This window comes from Ziziphus jujuba, chromosome 5 (assembly GCF_031755915.1).
Source record: "Ziziphus jujuba cultivar Dongzao chromosome 5, ASM3175591v1".
NCBI classification, from domain to species: Eukaryota; Viridiplantae; Streptophyta; class Magnoliopsida; order Rosales; family Rhamnaceae; genus Ziziphus; species Ziziphus jujuba.
The window spans coordinates 3250743-3277248 of record NC_083383.1 but is presented as its reverse complement, the minus strand read 5'-3'; the positions used below and the strand labels follow the sequence as shown (position 1 = coordinate 3277248).

Genomic DNA, 26506 nt, shown 5'->3' with positions numbered 1-26506 from the left:
CAGCAGTAGCCATTTGTAGATCAGTAAGACCAAGTGAAATTTCTTTAAGTTCTATAATCATTGTGAATAATTTAAATCCTAACAATAATCACATGATTTTTTTATTTTACGTAATAATTATAATTAATTACATTGCTAGGATGTAAATATACATATAAGGCCAAAGACCAAGAGCAGTGCGAGCGTCAATGCTAAAACATGTTCGCCTGTTGATTTGTGATAGTTTGAGGTGACATTTTTAAAATAATTTGGACACCGGATCCCTTTTCCATCATGAAAGATCCATGCATTGCCGTAGGAATATGGGCAATATGGGCAACAGGTGATGGGAGCACACTTCCCTGTCCGTCAATGCTAGTCAACCTGCATTTTCTCTAATACCTTCCTTGCCCGGTAAATACGTTCCCAGCACTGATTGGTTCTGCGGTCCTTTTAGTAGTAATTACATTGCTACGATGTATATATACATATATGGCCAAAGACCAAGAGCAGTGCTAGGGTCAATGCTAAAACATGTTTGTGTGCTGATTTGTGATAGTATGAGGTGACATTTTAAAAATAATTTGGACACCAGCTCCTTTTTCCATCATGAAAAATCCATGCATTGCAGTAGGAATATGGGCAATATGGGCAACAGGTGATGCGAGCACACTTCCCTGTCGGTCAATGCTCGTCAACCTGCATTTTCTCTAATACCTTCCTTGCCCGGTAAATACGTTCCACCACTGATTGGTTCTGCGGTCCTTTTAGTAGTATTCAAGGAGTTTGTAAAATTTGTTGCATGCGTTCAATATTTTATCAAAAATTCGATGGCTTTGGCTCTCTTCTTTCTTCTCCTCCTTTTTAGATCTATCCCATTTACATCATCAACCATTTCTAGCTTGAGCAAAGGCAGATCTTTGTCTGTGGAAAATGCTAACCACATTTTGATCTCACCAAATGGTGTATTTTCCGCTGGGTTTTGCCCCGTTGGGGAAAATGCTTATTGCTTCGCCATATGGTTCAACATGCCATCCTATGACGGTAGTCTCAGTGTAGTTTGGATGGCAAATCGAGACCAACCTGTCAATGGAAGGCGTTCAAAACTTTCCCTGTTGAAAAACGGTACCTTAATCTTGACTGACGCTTCTCAACTTCCTGTTTGGGCTACGTCCACAACCTCAAATCCTCTCTCCGTTTGCAACTGCAGAACTCTGGCAACCTCGTGCTTCACAACTTTGAAGGTCGTGGCGTACACATCTGGCAAAGTTTCGATTCACCGACAGATACTCTGCTTCCTGGGCAACCACTCACCAGATACGTGAAGCTTGTCTCCTCAAGGAGCAAAACCAACATTTCGTCTGGCTATTATAAGCTCTTTTTTGATGATGACAATGTACTTCGCCTTATTTTCGATGGCCCTGAGACATCAAGTATTTACTGGCCGGACCCTGAGCTATTAAGCAATGAGGCCGGAAGGTCAAGGTACAATGATACAAGAACTGCAGTTTTTGATTCGAGAGGTTATTTTAGATCAACAGATCGTGTGGAGTTTACATCAACTGATTTCGGACAAGGCCCCAAAAGAAGGTTAACCCTTGATTTTGATGGTAATCTTAGACTATATAGTTTTGATGAAAGAAAGAAGAGTTGGTCAATATCGTGGCAAGCTATGTCAAAACCTTGCAGGGTTCACAATGCGTGTGGACCTAACGCTATATGCACCTATCACCCTGCTTCTGGTCGAAAATGTTCCTGTCCGCCTGGGTATGAGATGAAAATTAGTAGCGATTGGAGTTTTGGATGCAAACCTGAATTCAATATCCAACACAAAAATGGTAATGTTATGTTCGTTAGACTTTCTCATTCTGATTTTTATGGCTACAATATCGAAATCATTCGCAACTCTACTTTTGAGGACTGCACGAAGAAATGTTTGGAGTTAAAAAACTGCAAAGGGTTTCAGTACATTTTTAATGAAGACGAATTCGTTTATAATTGTTACCCTAAGTGGCAATTACGCAACGGACACAGCTCGCCAGATCATGACGGAGCCATGTATGTGAAACTCCCCAAGCCAGGTGGACTCTTCTCCAACTCTTACAATAACTCTATTAATGAATTCAAGTTGGATTGCTCCGTCCCAATTACAAAGCTACTTGATAGACATTATCAACAAGACCAGACAAGCGTGGCATCTAAGAATTTTCTTTGGGTTGCTTGTGCAATTGGATGGATTGAGGCGTTCATCATCATTCTGGTGTGTTATTTCTTGCATCGAAGGCAGCGGGTTTCTGTCACCACACATGGCTACCTCTACACTGTAACAGGATTCAAAAGATTCACTTATGCTGAGTTGAAAAAAGCCACACAGGGCTTCACTGAAGTGATAGGAAGAGGAGGAGCTGGTGTTGTTTATAAAGGTGTTTTATTTGATCAGCGAGTAGCAGCAATCAAGCGTCTGAGTGAAGCCAACCAAGGAGAGGCTGAGTTTCTGGCGGAAGTAAACACCATCGGAATGATTAACCACAAAAATTTGATTGAGATGTGGGGGTATTGTGCAGAAGGAAAACAAAGACTTTTGGTGTACGAGTACATGGAGCAAGGGTCCTTGGCAGATAAGCTACAATCTAATAATGCACTTGACTGGGACAAGAGGTTCAAAATCGCGATTGGCACTGCTAAAGGTTTGGCTTATTTGCATGAAGAATGTTTGGAATGGGTTCTGCATTGGGTTCTGCATTGTGATATCAAGCCTCAAAACATACTCTTGGATTCAGATTACCAACCAAAGGTTTCAGATTTTGGTCTGTCCAAGCTTCTAAGTAGAGGTGATGATCATCAGCATAATATTTCAAGCTTCTCAAGGATTAGAGGAACCAGAGGCTATATGGCTCCCGAGTGGGTCTTCAATTTACCGATCACCTCCAAAGTTGATGTTTATAGCTATGGTGTCGTGTTGTTGGAGATGGCTACTGGAAGAAATCCAACTTTGGGTGTCCATACTCTTAGCAACAGAGGAGAAGCAGAGCATGGAACATGGGTCAGAGAAAGAATGAAGGGTAATTTAGTAATTAGTGAAATCGTGGAGTCCTTGACTGATGACACTTGTGACAGGAGCCGAATAGAAATACTAATAGAGGTGGCTCTTCAATGCGTGGAGGATGCAGAGATGCAAGACCTACCATGACTCAAGTAGTTGAGAAACTTGTGCGAGGAATAGATCAATAGCTATTAGATACAGCCACGTGTTTATCTTTGTTGTAGATTTTTTTTTTTTTCTTTTTTGGCTGCGTATTTATGTTTATGGTAGACTTTAAATTTTAATTTCTGAAAAGTTTGGTCTCTTTGAATAAATAAATAGGCATTGCATTCTATTTATAAATAAATAAATTTTAATTGCCGTAAAGTTTGGGAAAATTGCAGTAACAACTTTCGAGACGTGAATTTTAACTGCGTGTTTGCAAATACAAAAGTTTTCTATCCGTGCCTTGTTCCCAACTTCTGACATTAGTTCTTTTTTTCTTTTTCTTTTTTTATGAATAACGTTGATATTAATTCATAATTCAGAAGTGTGAGAATTAGTTTACTGGCCGTCCGTTTCATAGTTGTCCTTTTTATGTTTTAGTTCCAATTTGTCTTTCAATGAATTACAACAGATTGCTAAAATATATAATAAAGTAGTTATCTCCAAAGATAATAAATTTTGTTCAGCATGTCAATTAGGAAAGCACCATTGTTTATTTCTTTTTTTTTCAACAATTAAAAGTTAAGCTCCACTTGACTTGGTCTTTTCTGATATTTGGAGATCTACTCTAGTTTTATCTAAGGAACGTTATCAATATTATGCTTTATTCACAGTTCACATGAATTTACCCGATGAGATTAAAATCTGAATTAATAAATATTTTTATACAATTCAAAGCAATGGTACAAAAATAATTTAACAGATTGATAAAAAAAATTCAATTTGATTGGGGGTGAATATTGTCCACTTCAAAATATTTTGTCAAAATCAGCGGAAAAGTTTTCAACACCATGTCTTTACACACAACCAAAATAGAAAAATTGATTAAAAAAAAATACAAATATGTTATAGAAAATGCTTTCACACTTTTAACTCAAGGTAATTTACCTTTCAAATTCCGATGGCATGCCTGTGCAACTGTAGTTCTTTTAATTAATCGATTGCCAACAAAAACAATAAGGTTATATTTGGTATATAGAATAACTATTTCTTTAAAACTAAAAATAACTATTTATGCAAATAGAAAAATGATTGACAATTTTTATTTATATATTTGGTAAAAATATTGATTCAAAATCAAGATTTAGCTTTTATAAATATTTTCTTTTTTCAAAAGTGTTTAAATTTGGTAAAAATTAATTAAAAATTAAATTTTATATTTATTTATATATTTTTAATATGTGATAATCAATTTAAATTTAAATATGATAAAGATATTTTAAAATTTATTTAAATTAAAATATAAAAATAAGAATTCTGACGTTTTAAAAAAAGAATAACTATTATCTATTCTTATGGAATATGAATTGTTAAATTCAAAAATTTATCAAATATAGAGAAAAAAAAACTTATGGAATAAAAATTATATTCTATATTTATTCCATAAACCAACCATGCCATAAGTTTTAAATCATCATTACAAATGACTTTCAAAAATCTTTTAATTATAATTCTTTAAAATATTTTGATTGTGAGTGTTATCTTTATTTGAGACAATACAGAACAAGAAAATTTTCTTTTCATTGAGAAAAATATGTTTCTTATAGGATAGCAGCATACATAAAGGTTATGGATGTATGAATCCACTGGAAAAATTTATATGAGCTCAAATATTGTTTTCAATGAGGCACCATACCCTTTCACTTATAATTACTCACGTGTCCTGTTTAAGCAAAAAATAAAAAAATAAAAAAATTACTCACGTGTCCCCATCAATCAAATTTCCAATAATATTCCTATTTATTGTCTCTCACCCAACTTACAAGAATCACATTCCCACATGGAGTCTTTCACAAGGCGAGTCTCAAGTGTGCCCCAAAGAGATGCTAACTTATCCTTGTCCAGCTCATCACTAAACATGTCACCATTCAACAGTCCAAACATCACTACACCTTTATCGGGACCAAGCACTCCCATCAAGTAAAACTCAATTACCACTACCTTAATGCAAATCTGATAAAAGTTCCACTTCCAAAGAACTACAGATACCACAAGGTGGTGAGGCAGATAATGTCTCACATCTTTTGATCCAACCGTTCCTGGGATAAATATTCACGTAGATCATGCTTTACGTGAATCACAATCCACTCATCCAATGATCACGTGGTCAAAACGTGGCATCTTAGAGAAAAAACTTTTCTCATCCGAAGCAGATCCCTTTCTCTTAAATGAACCAGAAACCGTGACTCAAGCTCTCACCTCTCCACAATGGAAGAAAGCAATGGTTGAAGAATTCAAAGCATTGGAACATAACAAAACACACTAGTCCCAAGGCAACAAGGTATGAATGTAGTGGGCAATAAATGGGTTTTTAAAATGAAAAGGAAGGAAGATGGGTCTATCCAACGGTACAAGGCCAAACTAGTGGCCAAGGGATTCCATCAACGTGCAGGGATAGATTACACTGCAACCTTCAAGTCGATTATTAAACCGTCAACCATCCGAATTGTATTAGCACTTGCTGTCTCCAATGGGTGGCCAATTCGTCAAATTGACGTTAATAATGTGTTCTTGAATGATATGTTAAAAGAAGAAGTTTTTATGGTCCAACCAAAAGGGTATCACGACAAGGACAAGCTAAATCATGTATGCAGGTTGAATCGTTCCCTTAATGGCCTGAAACAGGCCCCGCGTCCATGGTATGATAAACTACGACACACTCTTACCACTTGGGGTCTTACACGATCAAGAATGAAGACCTCCCTATTCACTATCAAGACCATAGCTGGTTCTATTTTGGTCCTTCCTTATGTCGATGAAATAATTGTGACTGTAACCCCACGTTCTATTATCAATGCATTAGTCCTTCAACTTGATCGACATTTTTCTCTTAAAGACTTAGGACCTGTGTCATTTTTTTTTGGGTATTGAAGCTACACGCGACCAGCATGGACTCTTGCTCACTCAAATTAAATATATTAATGATCTTCTTCATCGGACAGCTATGAGTGAATCCAAAACCAGTCCCACACCGGCAAGCACAAGTGTGCAACTTGGCAGCAACATTGGCATTTCATTCAAGGACCCATTTTTATACAGAAATGCTATCGATATGTTACATTATCTCACTCTTACTCGGCTTGACATCTCCTTCATCCTTAATAACCTCAGTCAATTCACGCATCAACCTACGGATATTCATTGGACTGCTTGCAAACGGGTTCTTCGATATCTTCAAGGTACTAAACATAATGGGCTGCTTTTTAGACCTTCCCATCACAACACTCTTCATGGCTACACTGATGCCGATTGGGCATCCAGTGTTGATGATCGCAAGTTCACGGGGATATTGTATTTACCAGGGTGACAACCTAGTCTCATGGTCATTTAAGAAACAACAAGTTGTAACAAGATCTAGCAACGAGTTCAAACATAGAGCCTTGGCAAATGGAGCTGCAGAACTGGAATGGATACAATATTTACTACAAGAGCTACAAGTTCGGACTATTATTCTTTGGAAACATCATTAGTAAACGTGTATTAGAAATTTAACACTTTTCATTAGGTAATTATAATATTTATTAATACTTTTTTAATTAAGCCTTTACATAAAGTCTAGTATTGTTTTTCTTTCGAAACATCATTAGTATATATGTATTAGAAATTTAACACTTCATATAAATTTAACACTTTTCATTAGGTAATTATAATATTTGTTAATACTTTTTTAGCAACCCAATAAAGTGATATATATTTTGTTTTAGTAATTAATAGTGTTGCTGATTTGCACAGATTTAAACCAGAAAAATGAAGGTAAAGAAATATAGCATTTGTCAATTCAGCTGCGATCTCGATCGCACAAAATAATATATTTTTTGAGAATTCTATAGTAATAAATTATAATTTTTTATATCTAAGGATTTAAGTGGAGACCACCCAAAATATAATTATCCATCTCAAGCCTACGGTACCATCGCAATTTAATTCTCTCTAACTTAGCTATAGGAAAGTTCCAGTTAACATAATTTCACGAAAAAAGAAGCACTTCCAAAAATATCATTTTCAATTTCGCTGGTTGAAAAAACGAAAACCACCATCAAATTTAATCTATAAATTAATGAAGAAAATATAAATCAATTCTGATACAGTAAGAATGCATAAGAATTTTTGGCTATAGATAGCCTATATGGCAAACTATATTATCTAAATAATATCACACTATTTAAATATGTTTTAGGTTTTTAATACATCCAAAATGGATGTATATAGTTATGGGATTGTCGTGTTGGAGATGCTGATTGGGAAAGGCCCAACGACTGATATTCAAGCGGTGGACGAAACAGAAAAGACAGAGAATAGGGGATTGGTGAGTTGGGTAAGGGAGAATATGCCCCACATCCTCGCGCTTTTTGTGCTCACGGAGGTGGGGCTAAGCGTAGGTTCACTCACTCCACTTAATGAGATGGGATAATGATAACTGCCGTTCGGGCCCCATCCTTCCATGGGTCCCTCACTCATTAATAACTCTTTAAGTCTGAGTTCCCTCGGGGGGTAAGGGAAGTTCTGATGGGATTGAATCGTCGCTGGAAAAGATCATGGATCCTTCCATGGAGGGAGCATATGACATGATGACGATGGCAAAGCTTTTAGTGGCAGCTATGAAATGCGTGGAGGAAGAGAAAGGTGCTAGGCCGGCCCACAATAGTCAAGTCGTTGAGATGCTTCAAGATATTTATTAGCAGGATGAAGCATGCATTTTAGGTTTCCTACTTTGTCTGATATACTAACGTCGTATTTGATTTGGCATGTAAGGTAAATGGTTTTCTTTTTTTCATTCTGTTCTCCGTTAGTTAAATTTCAAGTTTTAGCCAAAAAAGAAAAAAAAAGAACAAAAAACCAAAAAAAAAAAAAAAAAAAAACTGTCATGGCTACTCTTTTTTTTTTTTTTTTTTTTTGGTTTTGTAAAAGGTTTTTCTTTCTAAGAATTAAATTTAAAAATGCGTGATTGGAAGCATTAAAAAATTTATTAAAACTATTAAGAATACAGCCAATTAATCTTGTTGGTTTCAAACGAATTCCCTCACCCCAATTGTAATGTTGACCCACAAAAAAAAAAAAAAAAAAGGGTAAGATACACTTTATTTCTCTTAACTTTACTAACTTCTTCATTTTACCACCTAAACAAAAAATTTTAACACATTGCCACCCAAACTTATGTTTTCCTAGCACTATTGTTCTTTTGCAGGGTGCGGTTTCTGTTAAGAAGTAAATAACAGTGTGTTGGTATGTGTGTCCGTCCACGTTGTATATGCTGCAATTGAACTGGTTTTGCCAATTTCGCTACTTTCCCATGACATGAGTAGAACAATATGAGGTCTTGAGTATTTGAAGTATGATTAAACAATCCTAAATCTATTTTTTGAAATTGCGCTGCAAGTGTGGTGGTTCGTATTTTGATTCGTATTTGTAAATCAGAAGCAAGAGTCTTAAGAATTAGGAGCATCGAAGGAGAATCTGATAAAGGGTCTGAAAACTGAGTTCGGGTTGACATGGGATGCTAATAATTTTGACTGTGATAATTTTCATCATATTCAATTAAGTTTAGGACATTTGGTTTCCCATAAAGCCAACCACATGAGTAAACCATGATCTAATAGACCCCGTTAAGATTAGCTTTATTAATAAAACATAAATTATAAAACTTACCCATTGCACAAACGAAATTAGATTTCAAGAATACAAAATTTATTCCCAAACCATTCACATACAGTTAGCAAACTAAGCTAATTTAATCATTAAATTCTAAATTTACATACCAGATGTTGGGCTTTCTTATCCTTACACACCGATAAAGGACGCCCTCACACCTAAAGCTCTAAATATTCTTGTTTTCAATATCGATGCTAACAACAAAATGTAGTGAAGAGAAATTAAAGATTTGAAAATCCTCTGTTACCGAAAACATGAGCTGGGGAAGAAAAATGAAAGGGCTTTTCTTTGGTATCGAAGCATTTTTTTTCCAGATTTTATTCGTGTTTGACTTTTTATTAGAGTCATATATTCTAAAATCATTTAATTCAATAATCATTTTGACTTTTTATTATGGTCATATATTTTAAAACCATTTAATTCAATAAACATAGTGAATGACATTTAATATATCATGTGTTTTTTACATGCCCACTAAAGCCTTATGTGTAATACATGATTTTTTTTTTTTTTTATATATCAATATCTATATAATAGATGTTAATATCAGAAAGGAAAGGAAAAAAGAAAAAAGAAAAAAAAACCAAATAAACATTTAAAAAAAATTAAAAATTTAAAAAGAAAATAACATCTAAGGCATAAATGGGAGCTCTTGTGGTGTGCTGCAAAATATACTTGCGTTTGGCGGCTGCGAGGCGTGAAGCCCAGAAATTAGAGTCCATTGTAGAACTTAATCCGATCGAAGACTTACTTGATTTAATATAACTTTTATTATTATTATTATTAATTAGTCGATAATATTAAATATAAATAATTAAAAAAATAAAAACATAATACAGTGAAAAGTTCTTCTTTGATCCCCCATCAGTTCTTGTTCTTCTTTCTTTTGATTTTGATAGAATTTTTTATTTCTCAAATATTAAACAAGTTGACATGAGGAAGCTTCAGAAACGAAAAGAGAAAAAAGAGAGAAGAAAGAGAAGAGCAGTATTTATATTGGTATATATAAAGTAATAAAATAAATTTTTCTTTGACCTTTTTTTAAGATATTTTGAAAAAAAAAAATATTCAAGTGTATTGCATACCAGCAAATCTTATACAATAATGTATTATTCATTTTGATCATTTGATTAAATAATTTTTAAATAAATAACTGTAATAAAAAGTCAAACATAAATAAGTATTAAAAAAACCAAAGAGAACTTAAAGTTCTGAAATATAGGATACTAAAGTAGTAAGAGGGTATATTTAATTTGGAATTTAAAAGATTTTAAAAATTTTAAAATATTTAGAGATATTCGATTTAGATTTTAAAAAAATACATACAAGTTTAATGATATTCAATTTAGATTTTGATGGATTTTATAAAAGTATATTAAAATTTAATTGATTCAATTATAACTTTGTAAAATTCTTTTAAAATCTTGTGATATTCAAAAAATCATTGATCTTAAAAGATTTTAAAAAATGATAGATTTTAATGGATTTGAAAGGATTTTAACAGTGAAATTGTGAAGAAAATTATTAATATAAAATTCAGTTTTAAATCTAAAATTTTTGTTGGATTCTTATAAAATTTTTATGGAGTCCGTAGAATTCTACACCAATTCATCAAATATTTTAAAGTCTATAACTCATTTTAAATCCATCAAACTCTAAATTACATACATCTTTGAATTTCCCATGGATGGATATCTATTGTGACCAGTGGGGGGAAAAAGTGTCCCCCTCAATTTTTTTTTCTTTTAATATGCATGTATTTTATTTATTTTTATAAAAAATATTTTAAATAACAAATTGTGCCCCTCTCAAAATATAAAATAGATAAATGTACCCTTTCAATTTTTCTCTTTCAAAATTATGTATTATATTCTTTTAATTTATACAGTATTTTTTTATTTATTTATACAGCATTTTCCTTTTAAAAGTATAATTTATTCTTTTAAATAGCTAGTTTCATATTGAAAATATATAAAATTATTTTTAAAAAAATTTCAAACTAAATTTTTTTCTTTGACAGAGGAAAAAACTAATTTTTTTCCTCATGCAGTTATAATTATGTCTATTTAAATTTTTCTTCCTAATCTAGCTGTAATTGTATGTATCTATTTTGGTAAAAACTCTGTTTTAGTTTTATTATCTAATTATTAATTTTAGTTTTTCCCTCCAAATTTAGCTTCAAATTGTACCAAAAAAATCATATTTTAATGTTTTGAATTTTAAGAGATCATTTTTTATGAAAATTTTAACATATTATTATTAATTTATTTTTTTTGAAATAAAAAACCTTTATAATATTAATTTAATATGATGAATTTATCCTAATTTACAATATATATATATATATATATATATATAAGTTATTATCAATGTACATATAGATACATAAATGAAGATTATATCTCAATAATATGTCTCCTGAACAAAATTTCTAAATCTGCCAATTCCTATCATATTGGCATCCCGTTTATAAGATATTGATGAGTCCCACTCTTTGTTAATGACACGATGATAAGCGAAAGTCTTAACTGGTAATCTTAAAAAAAAAAAAATTAGTAGTAGTGACCTAGACGCAATGTGAAAGTCATGAAATATTCTTCAAACAAAATAAAAATAGTTATGAAAAATATTAATTTTTAGACCAAACAAAAAGATAAAAAAAGAAAAAAAAGAAAAGTAATTTTTAGTTTAAATTTTTGTACCAACGTAGGGGATGAGATCTAGATTTTTTCTATAGGTTTTCATCACGTTTCATCCATAATTAAGAGCAAATGAACTTATAACAGTACAATTTCGTCTATATATTATAATAATAATAATAATAATAATAACAATATGGGCTATGCTGGCAAAAGACAAGTGGATTAAATTGACAATATGTACATAAATATATTTTGCTAAATTGATAAGAACCATTTGTGCTTTTTTAATGTTTAGAGGTTTTGATGTGATGACAAAACTATTAAAAATGCATCCAATCTAATCTATGAGCTGGTTCGAATCTCACCAGCCAAAATAATAATAATAATAATAATAATAATAATAATAATATTAAAAATGCATTTTATAAGTTCAATATTAAATGATAAAAAGAATATAATTTTAGATTCAAATTTAAATCTTGCTCTGGCAGAAAATTACCCTCTAAATCGTAATATTGACCCAAAAAAAAAGAAAAAAAAAAGAGCTGAGGCAATGTTCTCTTCTTTTTATGTGAAAAAATGAAAAGGCATCAATGTTAGAAAAGTATATAAGAAGTTTAATAAAGCCCTCTGTTAATGTTAACCTTTTAGCTTTGAAATCTTAAATCCCAAATAAGTTATACGCGAGCCCACGTATAAAGGCTGGTTAAGAGCGTTAAAACGGCTAGGTGAGATCTTTATTTTCTGCAGATTTTATAACGTTTCACCTATAATTTAGAGTAAATAATAATTATATAACAATCCACCTTTTGTTGTTGTTTTTTTTTTTTTTTTTTGCTATGATCGTACAAGACACGTGGGCAAAATTAACAATTATCTCTTTTTTTTTTTTTTTCTTTTTACTAAATGGATTAAACAATATATTTTCTCAAATTTATTGCGCAAAAATAAAAGGACTTCAATTTTGTAGTGTTCCGAATAGCTAGTCTTGTTATATTCTTATCCACGAAAAATTTATTAAACAAAAAAATAGTCTTGTAATATTCTTGTCTAACTATTTTTTTTTTTTTTGGTTTATTTTTCCAAACAATAAATATCCTCGTCGAACCTCTTTTGTATATAACTATCACCGTCTAACTTAAAAAACAAGAAGAGAAAATTAAAAATAAAAAAAAGGCTAAAATTTATAATGATATTCTCAAAATAAAAAAAAAAAAGATAAATATCATCACATGAGCCCTCTGCCCTCCCTCCTCCGTCACTGTAGAAAAGTGACAAAAGTTCCTTCAGAAGTGACATGAGTGGTTGGTTGGTGGTTGCGTTAATGATACATCCAGGTCCATCCCCCCGGATTGGGAGAAAAACTTGGTTGACATGGTGGTGTCAGATTAGCTGTACCATTCCAAATCAATATGTGACATCTATTCAAATATATTATACTTATTATTTTATTTTTTTTAGAATTTAAAATCTTCCACGACATTTTACCATTCTAATTCATTATTATTATAGTCTCTTTTTTTTTTTTCTCGAAAACGTAAAAACTTTTGCAGGCTGTTTTTTGGTCAAGGCCATTTTTCTTCCCCTTCCAAGATGTCACCGCGCTGCCTTCCATTAATATTAATATTAATACTATTTTTATTTTTTAAGAAGCTCCATTAAAATAATATTTAAATCAACATTATCGACTGGTTTCCACTTACCCATTCTATGTACTCTGTCTTTGTCTGCTCATGGTTGCTTTCATGTTTATCTTCTTTTCTTTTCTGGTTTTGGCTTTAATTTCTTCTCCACTATTATCTTCTTCAGCTTCTGATACGTTAAATGGAGGCCACTCTCTGTCCGTCGAGAAATCACACGCCGACGTTTTAGTTTCTCCTAACGGCACTTTCTCTGCCGGTTTTCAAGCCGTTGGCGACAATGTGTACTGCTTCGCCGTATGGTTTAAAAACCACCCAGCTGACCCCAATATATCCGAGGTGGTATGGATGGCGAACCGTGACGTTCCGGTCAATGGAAAACGCTCAAAGCTGTCTCTGCTAAAATCTGGTAAACTTGTTTTAACTGACGCTAATAGGATTGTTGTTTGGGCCACGGACACTTTTTCATACTTGTCTGTTTCCTTACACCTCAACGACCTTGGTAACCTTGTCTTGACCAATTCAGAGCATGTTGTTCTATGGCAAAGCTTTGATTCACCCACAGACACCCTCCTTCCGCTTCAACCACTCACCAGGACCACTAAGCTTGTTTCGTCAAGAAGCCAGAGCAACGTCTCTTCTGGTTTCTATACCTTTTATTTTGACAATAACAACCTCCTTAGCCTCCTTTTTGATAACCAGAACATTTCAAGTGTTTATTGGCCATCACCTTGGCTTGTGAGTTGGGAAGCCGGTAGATCAACGTACAACAGTAGCAGAGTTGCAATTCTAAATTCCTTCGGTAATTTTAGTTCTTCCGATGATTTAACGTTTTTGTCCACAGAATATGGTTCACTAATGCAGAGAAGATTGAAGGTGGACTATGATGGTAATGTCCGATTGTATAGTCGGAAAAAAGCAGGTGATGAATGGAGCGTTTCATGGCAAGCCTTTTCAGAACCATGCCATTTGTGGGCCTAACGGTCTGTGTAGCTACGTTCCCGGTTCTGGTAAGCGGAAATGCTCTTGCCTTCCAGGTTATGAGATAGTAAATCATACTGATTGGTCATTTGGCTGTCAACCCACATTCAAATTCGAATCTTGCAGCAGAAGTGACTCTAAATTTCACAGAGTTTCTAGTACAGATTTCTATGGATATGATTATGGCTTCTTCCCAAACAAAACTTACAATGAGTGCGTAGATTTATGCTTAAAGTTGTGCAACTGCAAAGGGTTTCAATACAAATTTTCTTTTGATAAAGGGTATAAATGTTTTCCCAAGACGTTACTACTAAATGGTTTCCAAACCCCTAATATTTCTGGAGACATATACTTGAGGTTTCCCATAGACTACAACATTCCTGAGGAGAAACCCCATGTTGATTTTTCTTTAAATTGCGCCAATCAATCAGATCCTAGTAATGAAGTGTTGTTGGACTGGACGTATAACAGAAAGCGTGAGGATCAATGGGTCACTTTCATGTTGTGGATTGTCTCTGGATTGGGAGGATTAGAAATTGTTTGTTTTCTTATAGTATGGTGCGTATTGTTCAGAACCCAGCGAAATGAAGCCGAAGACATGCGAGGCTACCTTCTTGCCACAGCTGGATTCAAAAGATTTAGCTTTGCTGAGCTTAAGAAAGCGACCAAAGGTTTCAAAAGGGAGATCGGAAGAGGCGCCGGAGGAATTGTGTACAAAGGCGTGTTGTCTGATGCTAGAGTTGCAGCAATCAAAAGACTAGACGAAGTTAACCAAGGAGAGGCTGAATTTCTAGCAGAGGTCAACACCATTGGGAGGTTAAATCATATGCACTTGATAGAGATGTGGGGTTACTGTTCAGAGGGAAAACACAAACTTTTGGTGTACGAGTACATGGAGCTTGGTTCTTTGAAACAGAATTTGTCTTCCGATGTGCTTGATTGGAAAAAGAGGTTCGAAATTGCTGCGGGAACTGCTAAAGGCCTTGCCTACTTGCATGAAGAGTGCTTGGAATGGATTTTACATTGCGATGTAAAGCCTCAAAACATACTCTTGGACGCTAATTATCAACCAAAAGTGGCCGATTTTGGTCTGTCTAAGCTACTTAGCAGGGGAGAGATCAGCAATCCAAGCGTCTCGAGGGTCAGAGGAACTAGAGGTTATTTGGCTCCGGAGTGGGTCTCAAACCAGCCAATCACTTCCAAAGTGGACGTCTACAGCTATGGGATTGTTGTGTTGGAGATGCTGACTGGGAAAAGCCCAATAGCCAGTGTTCAAGTTGTCAACAGCAGAGGAGAGACAGAGCATAGAAGATTAGTGAGTTGGGTGAGGGACAATATTAAGGAAACTTCTGGCTTGTGGCTTGAAAAGATCATAGATCCATCCATGAATGGTGAATATAACTTGAGAAAGATGGAAATGCTTGTGGAAGTAGCCCTTAAATGCGTTAAGGATGATAAAGATGCAAGGCCTACCATGAGTCAAGTAGTTGAGATGCTTGAAGATCATTAGCCACACCACAGATCCAAGGTCCTTTTCAAGTAATCAAAAGATAATTTGCGGGAAGCATATTTTGTTTTAGTCTTGTGATCATTAGTGTAAGATCACCTTGATGGTCTACTTGCTTAAAATAAAGACGAAGAAAAATGGCCACCTGTTTATTATTTTTAATATGTTGATGATGTATATGGTATCTTGTATTTATTATTATGTTCATAATTTGGCTGAAAAATTGTTCATTATATATCTCTTCCGTGTCCCTATAAGTACTGCAGCTTTTTTTTTTTTAATAATTTTTTGAGAAAAGAAGTACTGCAGCTTATAAGTGCTAAAAATTGCATTTTTAGTTCATCTGTTGTATGGTAAAAATTGTATTTTTAATTTGTGTTTGTTTATTATTTTTATCTTCCATTTATTTTGTTTATAAATCGTTTGTTTTTTTTTTTTTATAATATTTGTTTTTATAAATTGTCTAAATATTCCATTTTCACTCCTGGTTGACAAAATAACTTTTGTAAATTATAAGGCCAAGGACCAAGTGGAATTTAACTTCAGTAATTATTATTAATAATTTAATTGCTCGTAGCTGGGTTCGCAGAAGAGATTGGAAGAGGAGGAGCTGGGATTGTTTATAAAGTTGTTTTATCTCATCAGTAAGTAGCAGCAATCTAGCGTCTCCTCAAAGCTAATCAAGGAGAGGCTGAGTTTCTAGAAGAAGTAAACAGGATCAGTAGGCCACATGAGCCAAATTGAGATGTGGGGGTTTTGTGCAGAAGGAAAACATAGACCTTTGGTGTACGAGTACATGGAGAAAAGGTCCTTGGCAGAGAACCTCCAGCCTAATAATGCACTTGATTGTGACAGAAGTTTCAAGATCGCCATTGGCACTGCTAACGGATTGGCTTATTTGCATGAAGAATGCTTGGAATGGGTTCTGCACTGTGATGTCAAGCCTCAAAACATATTCTTAGATTCAGATTGCCAACGAAAGGTTTCAGATTTTGGTCTATCCAAGCTTCTAAGCAGAGGTGATGATCATCAGCATCATATTTCAAGCTTCTTGAGGATTAGAGGAACTAGAGGTTATATGACTCTAGATTGGGTATTCAATTTACCGATCACCTCCAAAGTTGATGTTTATAGCTGTGGTGTCGTGTTGTTGGAGATGGTTATAGGAAGAAATTCAACAATGAGTGTCCATCTGGTAGCAGCAGAGGAGACGCAGAACAAGGAAAGTTAGTGACATGGTTCAAAGAAAGAATGAATAGTAATTTAGGTATTAGCAAAGTCGTGGATTCTTTGACGGATGACTCGTGCGACAGGAGACGAATAGAAATACTAATAGAAGTGGCTCTTCAAAGTGTGGAGGATGATAGAGATAGCCCCACCATGGCCCAAGTCATGGAGAAACTTGTGCAAGGAATAGATCAATAGCTACAACCACGTAGTTGTTGCTATCTTATCTGGTTTTGTTTATGGTAGATTTTAATTTCTAAAAAGTTTAGGTTTTTTTTTTTTTTTAAAGAAAAATAAAGTAAATAGGCATTGCATTCTATTTAAAAATAAATAAATTTTAATTGTCATAAAGCTTGGGAAGATTACATTGACAATGACAGCTTTTGAGAGTTGAAAAGCTCTGCTGCTTGTTTGCAACAATACAACAGTTGTCTATTCGTGCCCCTGCCCAACGTTCATATTAATTCATGGTGAAAAACATTGCTTTTTCACCTCAGCCATTGTAATTACTTTTCTCTCTTCAATTGTATTTTCCAAATTATTCAACGAAAAAAAAAATGTATTTTCCATATTTATTTCTGTTGCATGATCCGTATAAGAACAAAGCACATCCAGCATCGCAATTGACGCGGCAATAAAAAAATAAAAACAAAAAAAAAATCGTTTTTTTATTAGCGAAGTAAAAGCTGCCACATTAGTTGTGATATTACATTTTTAATTATTTAAAAAAAAAGAAAATGGTAGCTTTAATTTTTTTCAAGAGAGAAAAAGCTATTACATTTCATCTTAACAAGAACAAAATAAAAAACAAATGAGTTAAGGTCAGGACGTGTGATAACGTGGAACTCACGTGAGATAGTCGGTATCCTCCCTTGGGTCCTTTGATGATGTGGATCTCGTATAATCCGCCCGTAAAAAAAAAAAATATATCTAGTATTTGAGCAGGTATTTAAGCAAATATCTTATCATGAACAGATTATTTAGCTTTATTAATTAAATTTACGTATCAAATAATATAATATTATTTAATTTATTTAGTTTTTAATTTAATTATATATTTAAAAATTTATTTTTATAATTAAATTATATAAATATATTAAATAATAATATTTCAATAATTATTTTATAAATAAATTTAATAAATATTTTAGCGTACAAATGTTACCTTAAACTTTCTATTAAACAAAAGAACAAAAAATTGCGAAAATTCACAACTGATGTGGCAGCACTTCGAGACTTCCTCTTTAAATTAATTTGTTATATATATATATATATATACATACATACATACATACAGTGGTTACGATTTTTTAAAAAATCATCATTAATATTATAAAAAATTATCATTAATACTGGAGTTCACATACGAACCATCCTTACCATAAAATTTCCATATATATATATATATATATATATATGTGGTACGGTCTTGACTGTCAACGTGCATTTACTTTGATAGCTTCCTGCCTTCCTCTCCAGGAAATAAGTTTCCACCACAGATTATTCACAAGTCCGGAAAAAGACCTTAGCATAACGAACACAGGTAGCATAAGGTTGAAGAATGCCCTATCCATGTCGCTTTCAACTTCGGCCTCTGTCGTTCTGGTGTTCTGGTGTTTTTTACCGCTGTAAGTTTTGTTTGAATTTGATTGGTTAATAAATTTTAACTGAACTGTGCGCTTTGAGTACCTCTATTATTGTTTGTATCGAACCGTGGCTATTCCGTGCATTTAGGCTGTTTTGTTGTTTGAGTCGGCTGATGTGGCATTTCCGCTGGTGAAAGTGTTCATTTCACGATGCTTTAGTTAATTAAGCCTATTACGTCATAATTTACTTGTAAAAGGCTGTATAAAAGCGTTGGTCGTCTTCAAGCTCGAGTTTTACCTCTATTTCTGCAATTTTTGTGTGTCGTAAGCTCTATGAGCTTGTAAACTTTATATGAAAAGTGACAGGTATATGTTCAGCGAACTTTATCACGGTGTTTCCATGGCCTATTTTCTTATATTTCCTTTGTAAAATTGGTACTATTGAGACAAACAGCAAGAGTGATTTTTTCTCTTTTGGATATGTACTGCATACGGATGGAGGAAATGTTAAAAATTGGTATTAATTATATTAATAAGGTTATGGGTATCAAAAATATATCGAATAGTTTACCAAATAATATGATAAAGATAATGTGTTATTTTTTTATTAGTTAATAAATATGTGTATATATATATATATATATAATCTATATAGAAATTGATGAACTCTTTTAAAAGATAAATGCAACAAATATTTAAATCAATAAAATAATATCATATCATTTAGCAAATTATTTGATAGAATTTTTTATGCCTCTACCATTATTGTAACCCTATATTCACTTTTTCTAATGGAATCTCATAGTATCTCCTATTTAGTAATTCAAGATTCTTTGAATTTTTATTCAATTATAGAAAAATAATTTTGGTTGGGTTAAAAATAGAAAAGGTAATATTTTAAAATCAAATTTAGTTTTCAATATTTAGATATTTAAATGATGCGAGATGTTGATGATTAAGATCTACCATAAATCAGAAAAAAAAAAAATCATCAAAAGATTGAGTGATATCTAGAATTTAGCATAAACAAATTTGATGACCAACAATTATTGTAAAAAAAACTTTTAAACCTTTTTTTTTTTTTTTTTTCTCATTTGCCTTTGTATCTTTTAGATTTTGATTGTCTGTACTCAACAAAGAATTCAGGTCTTCGATTTAGATTTCCTGCTAAGACATCGATGTTGGATGGTCATGGTTCACATGGTGTACATTACATATACACTATCTCATTGCTTATAAATAGGCAAGGAATTTCCAAAAAAAGAAAAGAAAATTGTTTAAGCAAGGGACCTAGTGACAAAGGTTTTTCATTATTTTTATATTGCAGTAGATAAGTTTGAGAAAATATGAGTAACATCTCTTAAGTGAGAATAGCTCTCAACTCAATTTCCACATCGCTTGGCTCGTGCATAGATTTACAGACAAAAGTTTCTGCCGCTTTTTCTATTCCTACCATGTTTGCAACGCCGTCATTGGTTATCAATTAGCGGATTCAAGATCCCAAAAGGCATTCCAAAGCAGTCTGAAGGAAATTTGTCAAGGAAAGTAAGAGGAAGATGTTTAATTTAACTTCTTGTTGACTAATCAAACTTAATCTAATTGCTCTCTCTTCTTAATGCTATACATGTTATTCATATGCTTCATTAAAGGCAATTAAGACGAATCAGTACCTCGAAGGATTTTGAATTTACGAAAGTTAACTTGTTAACCTAGATAACAAGTTGCATTCACTGGAAGTGGGGAGCAAGTATCCTAGAAGGTTTTGGAAAGCTATTTACCTACAAGGTTACAAGTCACTCCAAAAACCTATATAAACCCCCAGAATCGTGGCTAACATACCATGCATTCTTGGAGAATTTTAACTAGTTGTAGTTTCGAGAGAAATTTTGGAGAGTTGTGAAGGTAGAGAGGCGGCGTTGACTTGGAAGAATAGGAGTTGATCTTCCTTGGAGTGTGCCTACTTCTTCATCTTGCTCTTGGAGGCTTCATCGATCTAGCAAATTAGTTTGGAGTTGATTTGTAGTGGAAACAAAGACAGAATTCGGCTAGTGTGCTGGCATTAATTTTGGTTTGGTTTGCAATCCGACTAGTTAAGATGAACAACCAGGTATTGAACGGGTTTCTAAGTTTCTATTCTTCTCCTGTCATAAGAACATTAACATATGATATGCCTTTCCCGTTTTGGCCTCCGCTATATACGCGTATTATGTTTACTTTTCTCTCTTCAATTTTATTTTTTATTTCAATTTATTTTATATAACACATTCATCATCGATGTAAATGACTTTGTTAAATAATTAGTAACTATAAAAGTTTAAACTATTAAAAACTAAATTCATATATACAAATTTTTTGTTATTAGATTTAGATTGTTTATTTTGATTCGTAAATTTTCAAATTAGAGATCATCCAAATGAATATGAGAGAAGGTAGATTACCATTAATGTTTTTTTTGTAAGGGCATTGGTCACAGAAGAGTTTTCATTAAACTGAAAGAAGCATACGCATCGTCAACTAAAGTATTCTTTACACCAATCTGATAAACTCCTAACCCTGAAAGTAAAAAATAATAACAATAAAAAATATATCCTATCAACGAGACGAGACACATCACAGGTATTTAAAGCATTATTGCATCTTCACCCAATCCGCAGCCTTATAATCAGAAGGTTAAATTATTATCCTAATTCCTTTTACATATCCAAGGTTTATAAGATAAGGAGCTATTACAATTGTTATTATGGTGGGAAAAGATAATAAGAATCAAGAACTATACAATTCTTTGAAGCCAAAAAAATAAAAAATAAAAAATAAAAAAATGTATATATATATATATACACAATTCTATAAATACTTAATTATCTTAAACATGTGATGGTATGTAAACCAAATCCGGAACATCATTAGTAGATATGTATTAGAAATGTATTACTTTTCATTAGTTAATTTATATGTTTGTTAATACTTTTTTAAAAGAACAATTGAGGCAAAGTAATATATTTTGAAAATTCTATAATAATAAATTATTATTTTTTATATCTAAGGATTTAAATGGAGACCCCCCATATATGATTATCCATCTCAAACCAGTTGCTAACATTGCAATTTAATTCTCTCTAACCTAGCTAGAGAAAAATTTGGGTAACATACTTTCAATTTTTAAAATTTGCCAAAAAAGAAACACTACCAAAAATATGATTTTCAGTTTCCCTCTGTATGGTATTCCACCTCTTACTGTTTTTGGTCCATAGATTTCTTAATGATAGTTGGTTATATTCACCCATTTTTGCAATAATTCATCAATAAATTAACGAAGAAAAAAATGCACACACACACACACACACATATATACATATATATATATATATACACACTCGCAATTTTAAATATAATTGCAAACACCAGTAGATTTAGAAGAAAAATTGGAACCAGGTTATATGAAAGATTGTGTTTTCCCATGCCACATGGCCGCATCCGCTTCCTTTAGATTAACCCAACAGCTGATTAAGTCGTCATGTGGGCCAAACGCCTTCTATCACTCCTGTGTCCCAGCAGTTTTGATGGGCTTCATTTGGGCTGTAATGTAATTTTTGGACCAACAGTTTAGATTTGAGATCAGTCTTTAACATTTGGACCATATCTCCAACTATAGAAAAGGGTTAAGAATGTAATAACTCTATAATAACAAGTCATACACACCAACTCATCGCCCATAAATTATAGGCAAAGGATCTCCAGGAATCAGGATGGCGTGAAGCCCTATGCAGTCAGGAATTTACATATAGAGGCATCGAATTCTATGTATTACGGTAGTGAGATAGTGAGAGAGAAAACGATAAAAATTTCCAGTAAAACCTCTCACCTCGACCTCTCCTGAGACTGAGTGTGTCTCCTTGAGTTTTTCACTTGTCAAGAAATAAGTTCGAATTGATATAACACGAAAACTATCAGTCCAATAGTGCTATAAATTAGACTTTCTTCTATGTTCAAATTGTTCAAATTGATATAACACGAAACCTATTAGTCCAATAGTGCAATAAATTAGACTTTCTCCAAAGAACATAGGAAAAAGTTCAATTTCTATATTGTGTCCAAAGTCGTGGCTTATTAATTAGATCAGCACCATAAAGATGGAAGTCGTGTAACAATATCAATTCATGGGATAAAACTGAAATTAATGAGTTTTAGTATTCATTGATTTGACATATATTAATTAATTATATTTAATATTATTTTTTAAATTAGTGAATCTCTTATACTAGCAAGAGCATTTTTTTTCATTATAAGACTAATTATGATGAAATCGAAGCAAAACCATTTTTATTCTTATTGAAACAATCCAGAAAAGCCCAAAAACAAAATAAAACCATTATTGAATTCAGTGGCAGCCAACCAAACGAAAAACAGCGTCCAAATGCAACCAGACATTGAAAACAACTAGGAAGGCACGTTTGAAATATATTCAACCAAAAAAACAAAAAAAAAAAAAAAAAAAGGCACACTTGAAATATTTATTGATTTATTTTTAGAGAAGCATGTGTGCGAAGTTGCAGGGAAAGAAAAGGAGTGGAGGACTGGAGGGAATTCAACCAGTGCACGAGGAAGAACAGAAAAAATAAAGCAAATTTAGCAGTCGTGATGATATCGCCTAGTATATCACGGAATATTCATCCTCCTGGCAATGCCTCTGAAGCATCTCTACAATTTGTCCCATGGTTGGTCTAGCTTCTTTATCTTCTTCCACACATTGCAAAGCCACTTTAACTAAAAGTTTCAACTCCGCCATCTCAAACATCTCACCCATCTTAGGGTCTGCAATTTCTTTAACCCAGTATTCGCTCCTCTTCCCTGGTCCATTCATCTTCTCCTTCACCCATGTCACCAATCTTCCATGCTGATCTGCCATCCCTCTACTCTCAGATGCTTGTATTCCAGTCGGTTTCTTCCCTGTCACAGTTTCCAACACTACAATTCCATAGCTATACACATCCACTTTTGAGGTAATTGGAAGATTATAGACCCATTCAGGTGCCATATAACCTCTAGTCCCTCTAATCCTCGAGAAGCTTGAATTTTGTTCAACACTTATATTATGCAATTTGGACAGCCCAAAATCAGCAACCTTGGGGCAGCAATTGGAGTCCAATAATATGTTCTGAGGCTTGACATCACAGTGTAGGACCCACTCCAAGCACTCCTCGTGCAAATAAGCCAGGCCTTTTGCTGTGCCCATTGCTATTCCAAACCTCTTTTGCCAATCAAGCGTGCTGGAATTTGCTAGCTTGTTTGCCAAAGATCCATTTTCCATGTACTCGTAGACTAAAAGCCTGTGCTTCCCTTGTGCGCAATATCCCCACATCTCTATCAAGTTCCTGTGGTTTAGCCTCCCAATGGTGTTCACCTCTGTTAGGAACTCGGCTTCTCCTTCGTTAGCTTCGTTCAGCAACTTAACTGCCGCGACACGGTTGTCAGATAGTCTGCCTTTGTATACAATACCTCCTGAACCCCTTCCGATTTCTTCGCGGAATCCCTTCGTCGCCTTTTTCAATTCCGCATAAGAAAATTCTTGAAACCTGGTTGCTGCAATCATGTGCCTCTGTGTAGATTTATCAATGCCTTTTGACCGATTCCAATACAAGGAGCACAGAACCAAGGAGATACAAGTAAACTCCACTGCTCCCACTACACTTGCAAAATAGAGCAAAAATTTCAGGAACCTATTTTTATGGCCTTTTTCATAAGTTCTATCCAGCATCACAGAATCAAATTGGTGATCAGGGCAAATATGATCTGGATTTGATTCCTTCACGAGCGTCTGACTGGGATGATTAATGATGGATTTGGGTAGTCTTAAATACACATCTCCATCGAAATTGGGTGAGTGGCGTCCATTAAGCATAACTGACTTAAGGTAACAGTTATAAAATGAATTATCCCAGTCGAATTTGTATTGGATAGCTTTGCACTGAGAGGTCCTGAAGCACTCCTCTTGGCATTGTTCCAAGGTGATATTTTCGAAGTAGTATCTGTCATAGCCATAGAATTCTGAATTGGCTACATAAACCAAACCAGTCTCCTTATTGCTATCGTTGAATGAGTTATCAAATTTTGGTTTGCATCCATACGACCAGTCGGGATAGTTTGCCATCTCGAATCCTTGCAAGCATGAGCATTTCCTACCCGAAGCATGGTCAACGGTGCAGAAACTATTGGGCCCGCAAATGCCATGAGTCTTGCATGGTTCGGATATTGCTTGCCATGTAACAACCCAACTCTTATTCTTCTCGTTGAAGCTATACAGCCGAAGATTGCCATCCGGATCAAGTTTTAATCGTCTGTGAATTACCACACCACAATCTAAGGCTGAGAACGACATGTCATCAGAGGACCAGAAGTAACCGGTGGAATTAAGAAAGGCGGTTTTTCTGTTGTTGTAGGTGGTTCTACCTGTTTGAAAAGGCCGAAGCCATGGATCGGGCCAATAGACGCTGGATACCGCTGGATCCGGACTTTGGTAAAGCAAACGGAGGATATTATCTGTATCAAAGTAGAATGTATAATAACCGGAAGAATAATTGGTGTGGCTTTTTGATGAGACAAGGCTGGAATCCCTTGTTAGTTTTTGTCCCGGAAGAAGTGTATCGGTTGGCGAATTAAAGCTTTCCCAGAGCCTATCACCCGTCGCATTATGAAGTACAAGGTTACCATTGTTATGGAGTTGTAGATGAACAGATGAAGATGAAGTCGTTTCTGTGCTCCAAAGGGTGATTAAACCTACGTCAAGGAGGGCCAGATTGCCATCTTTCAAAAGCGAGAGCTTCGAACTTATTCCGTTGACCGGCTGGTCTCTATTTGCCATCCAAACTATCGTTCCTGGGGATTTCATAAGCCTTATGGCAAAGCAAAAAGCATTGTCTCCCACAGATGAAAACCCTGCCGAGAAAACTCCATTCGGTGACACAAGAACGTCATGGTCTGGTTTCTCAACCGATAAGGATGAGCCTTGTCTAAGGGTATCAAACGTAGTGTGTAAAGGAAAACAAGTTTGAGACAGTAAAGATAGAACAAGGAATAAAATATACATAGGAATTGGTAATTATGAAGGATTTTGCTGCTGTGGAGTTCGACTATTTCTCTTCAGCTATGGCCTGTTTTTAAATGCAGCTTAAAGATGTGAAAAATCGTTGACCAAAGAAAAAAGTGGTAACAATCAAAGCCAAGTCAATGTAGACTTGCAGTCAATCCCGAGAACACCGAACTTCAAAATTTGGCTAGCAGTTTCACACTTGGGATTTATGGGGAAGCCACTTGTTTTGTGTCCCAACACAAAGTGACATCGCACTAAAACTTTGACTACTGTATGGTTGTTAGAGAGTCGTAATTTCCTATGAAGAAAGAATATACATCATACACTATTCAATTCCAAGAGCTGTGAGATGAAACGGTCTATCGTATGCTTTGTTGGACTTCGAAATTTTAGGTTGCAAAACCACTTTTTATTTTTAAATTTTTTTTTTCCCTTATATGCTAAGCAAACCCTATTGAATGTTGTCACATGAATGTAAAATTACATTAATCAATTAATAGTTCCAAGAAAACGCGCATTGTAATTCTAGTAGTCGTAATTTAATTTTATTAGACGTGGTTTTTGAATTATTCAAGCCGTCTTGCATTAAAACAAAAATGCTAGGACAAGAAAAACACGGTTCCTTTGTCTGGCTTATGAATCGCTTGAAGTGCCATTACAGCAATTAATTTAGTATCCTTTTTTTTCTATCAAATGGGGACAACTGCCCAATATTTAATTTAATCTTGGACCTGTATACTTCCACCTTCCACATATGAAAAGAATAACATATATATATATATATATATTTATACACAAAGCCTATTCATATCAACAAGACATTAATTGTTGAAACCGTGAGATAAAATAGTCTCGTGTTTTGTTTTTTTCTTTTGGAAACTTGGAAAAACTAAACTACTACATTGTAACGTTTGTTTTTATATTTAAAATGGGTGTGAATGATTTGATTAAATTGGGCCTT

General features: G+C 33.9%; 4 protein-coding genes and 1 pseudogene across 4 annotated transcripts; 4 read left to right on the top strand and 1 right to left on the bottom strand.

Annotated features, from left to right (window-relative positions):
* The first annotated feature begins 165 nt into the window (after positions 1-165).
* On the top strand, positions 166-3378 carry LOC125422873 (putative receptor protein kinase ZmPK1). Its single transcript, XM_060817041.1, is given in 3 exon segments — positions 166-1164; positions 1167-3143; positions 3146-3378. Coding segments are annotated over 3 exon segments (2397 nt in total). The 5' UTR covers positions 166-809; the 3' UTR covers positions 3211-3378.
* Positions 3379-7421: 4043 nt separating this feature from the next.
* Positions 7422-7905, top strand: LOC125422869 (receptor-like serine/threonine-protein kinase ALE2). Its single transcript, XM_048475217.2, has 2 exons — positions 7422-7532; positions 7723-7905. Exons 1-2 carry the CDS (start codon positions 7422-7424, stop codon positions 7903-7905), a joined length of 294 nt encoding a protein of 97 aa, XP_048331174.2.
* Positions 7906-13014: 5109 nt separating this feature from the next.
* Positions 13015-15882, top strand: LOC107419953 (putative receptor protein kinase ZmPK1). Its single transcript, XM_060817446.1, is given in 2 exon segments — positions 13015-14116; positions 14118-15882. Coding segments are annotated over 2 exon segments (2397 nt in total). The 5' UTR covers positions 13015-13250; the 3' UTR covers positions 15649-15882.
* A 140-nt stretch (positions 15883-16022) lies between these two features.
* Positions 16023-17401, top strand: LOC107419987 (putative receptor protein kinase ZmPK1; annotated as a pseudogene).
* Positions 17402-22756: 5355 nt separating this feature from the next.
* LOC107419973 (putative receptor protein kinase ZmPK1) lies at positions 22757-25571 on the bottom strand. The gene has a single exon (XM_016028818.4). It carries the CDS (start codon positions 25540-25542, stop codon positions 23107-23109), a length of 2436 nt encoding a protein of 811 aa, XP_015884304.3. The 5' UTR covers positions 25543-25571; the 3' UTR covers positions 22757-23106.
* Between the last annotated feature and the right edge of the window lie 935 nt (positions 25572-26506).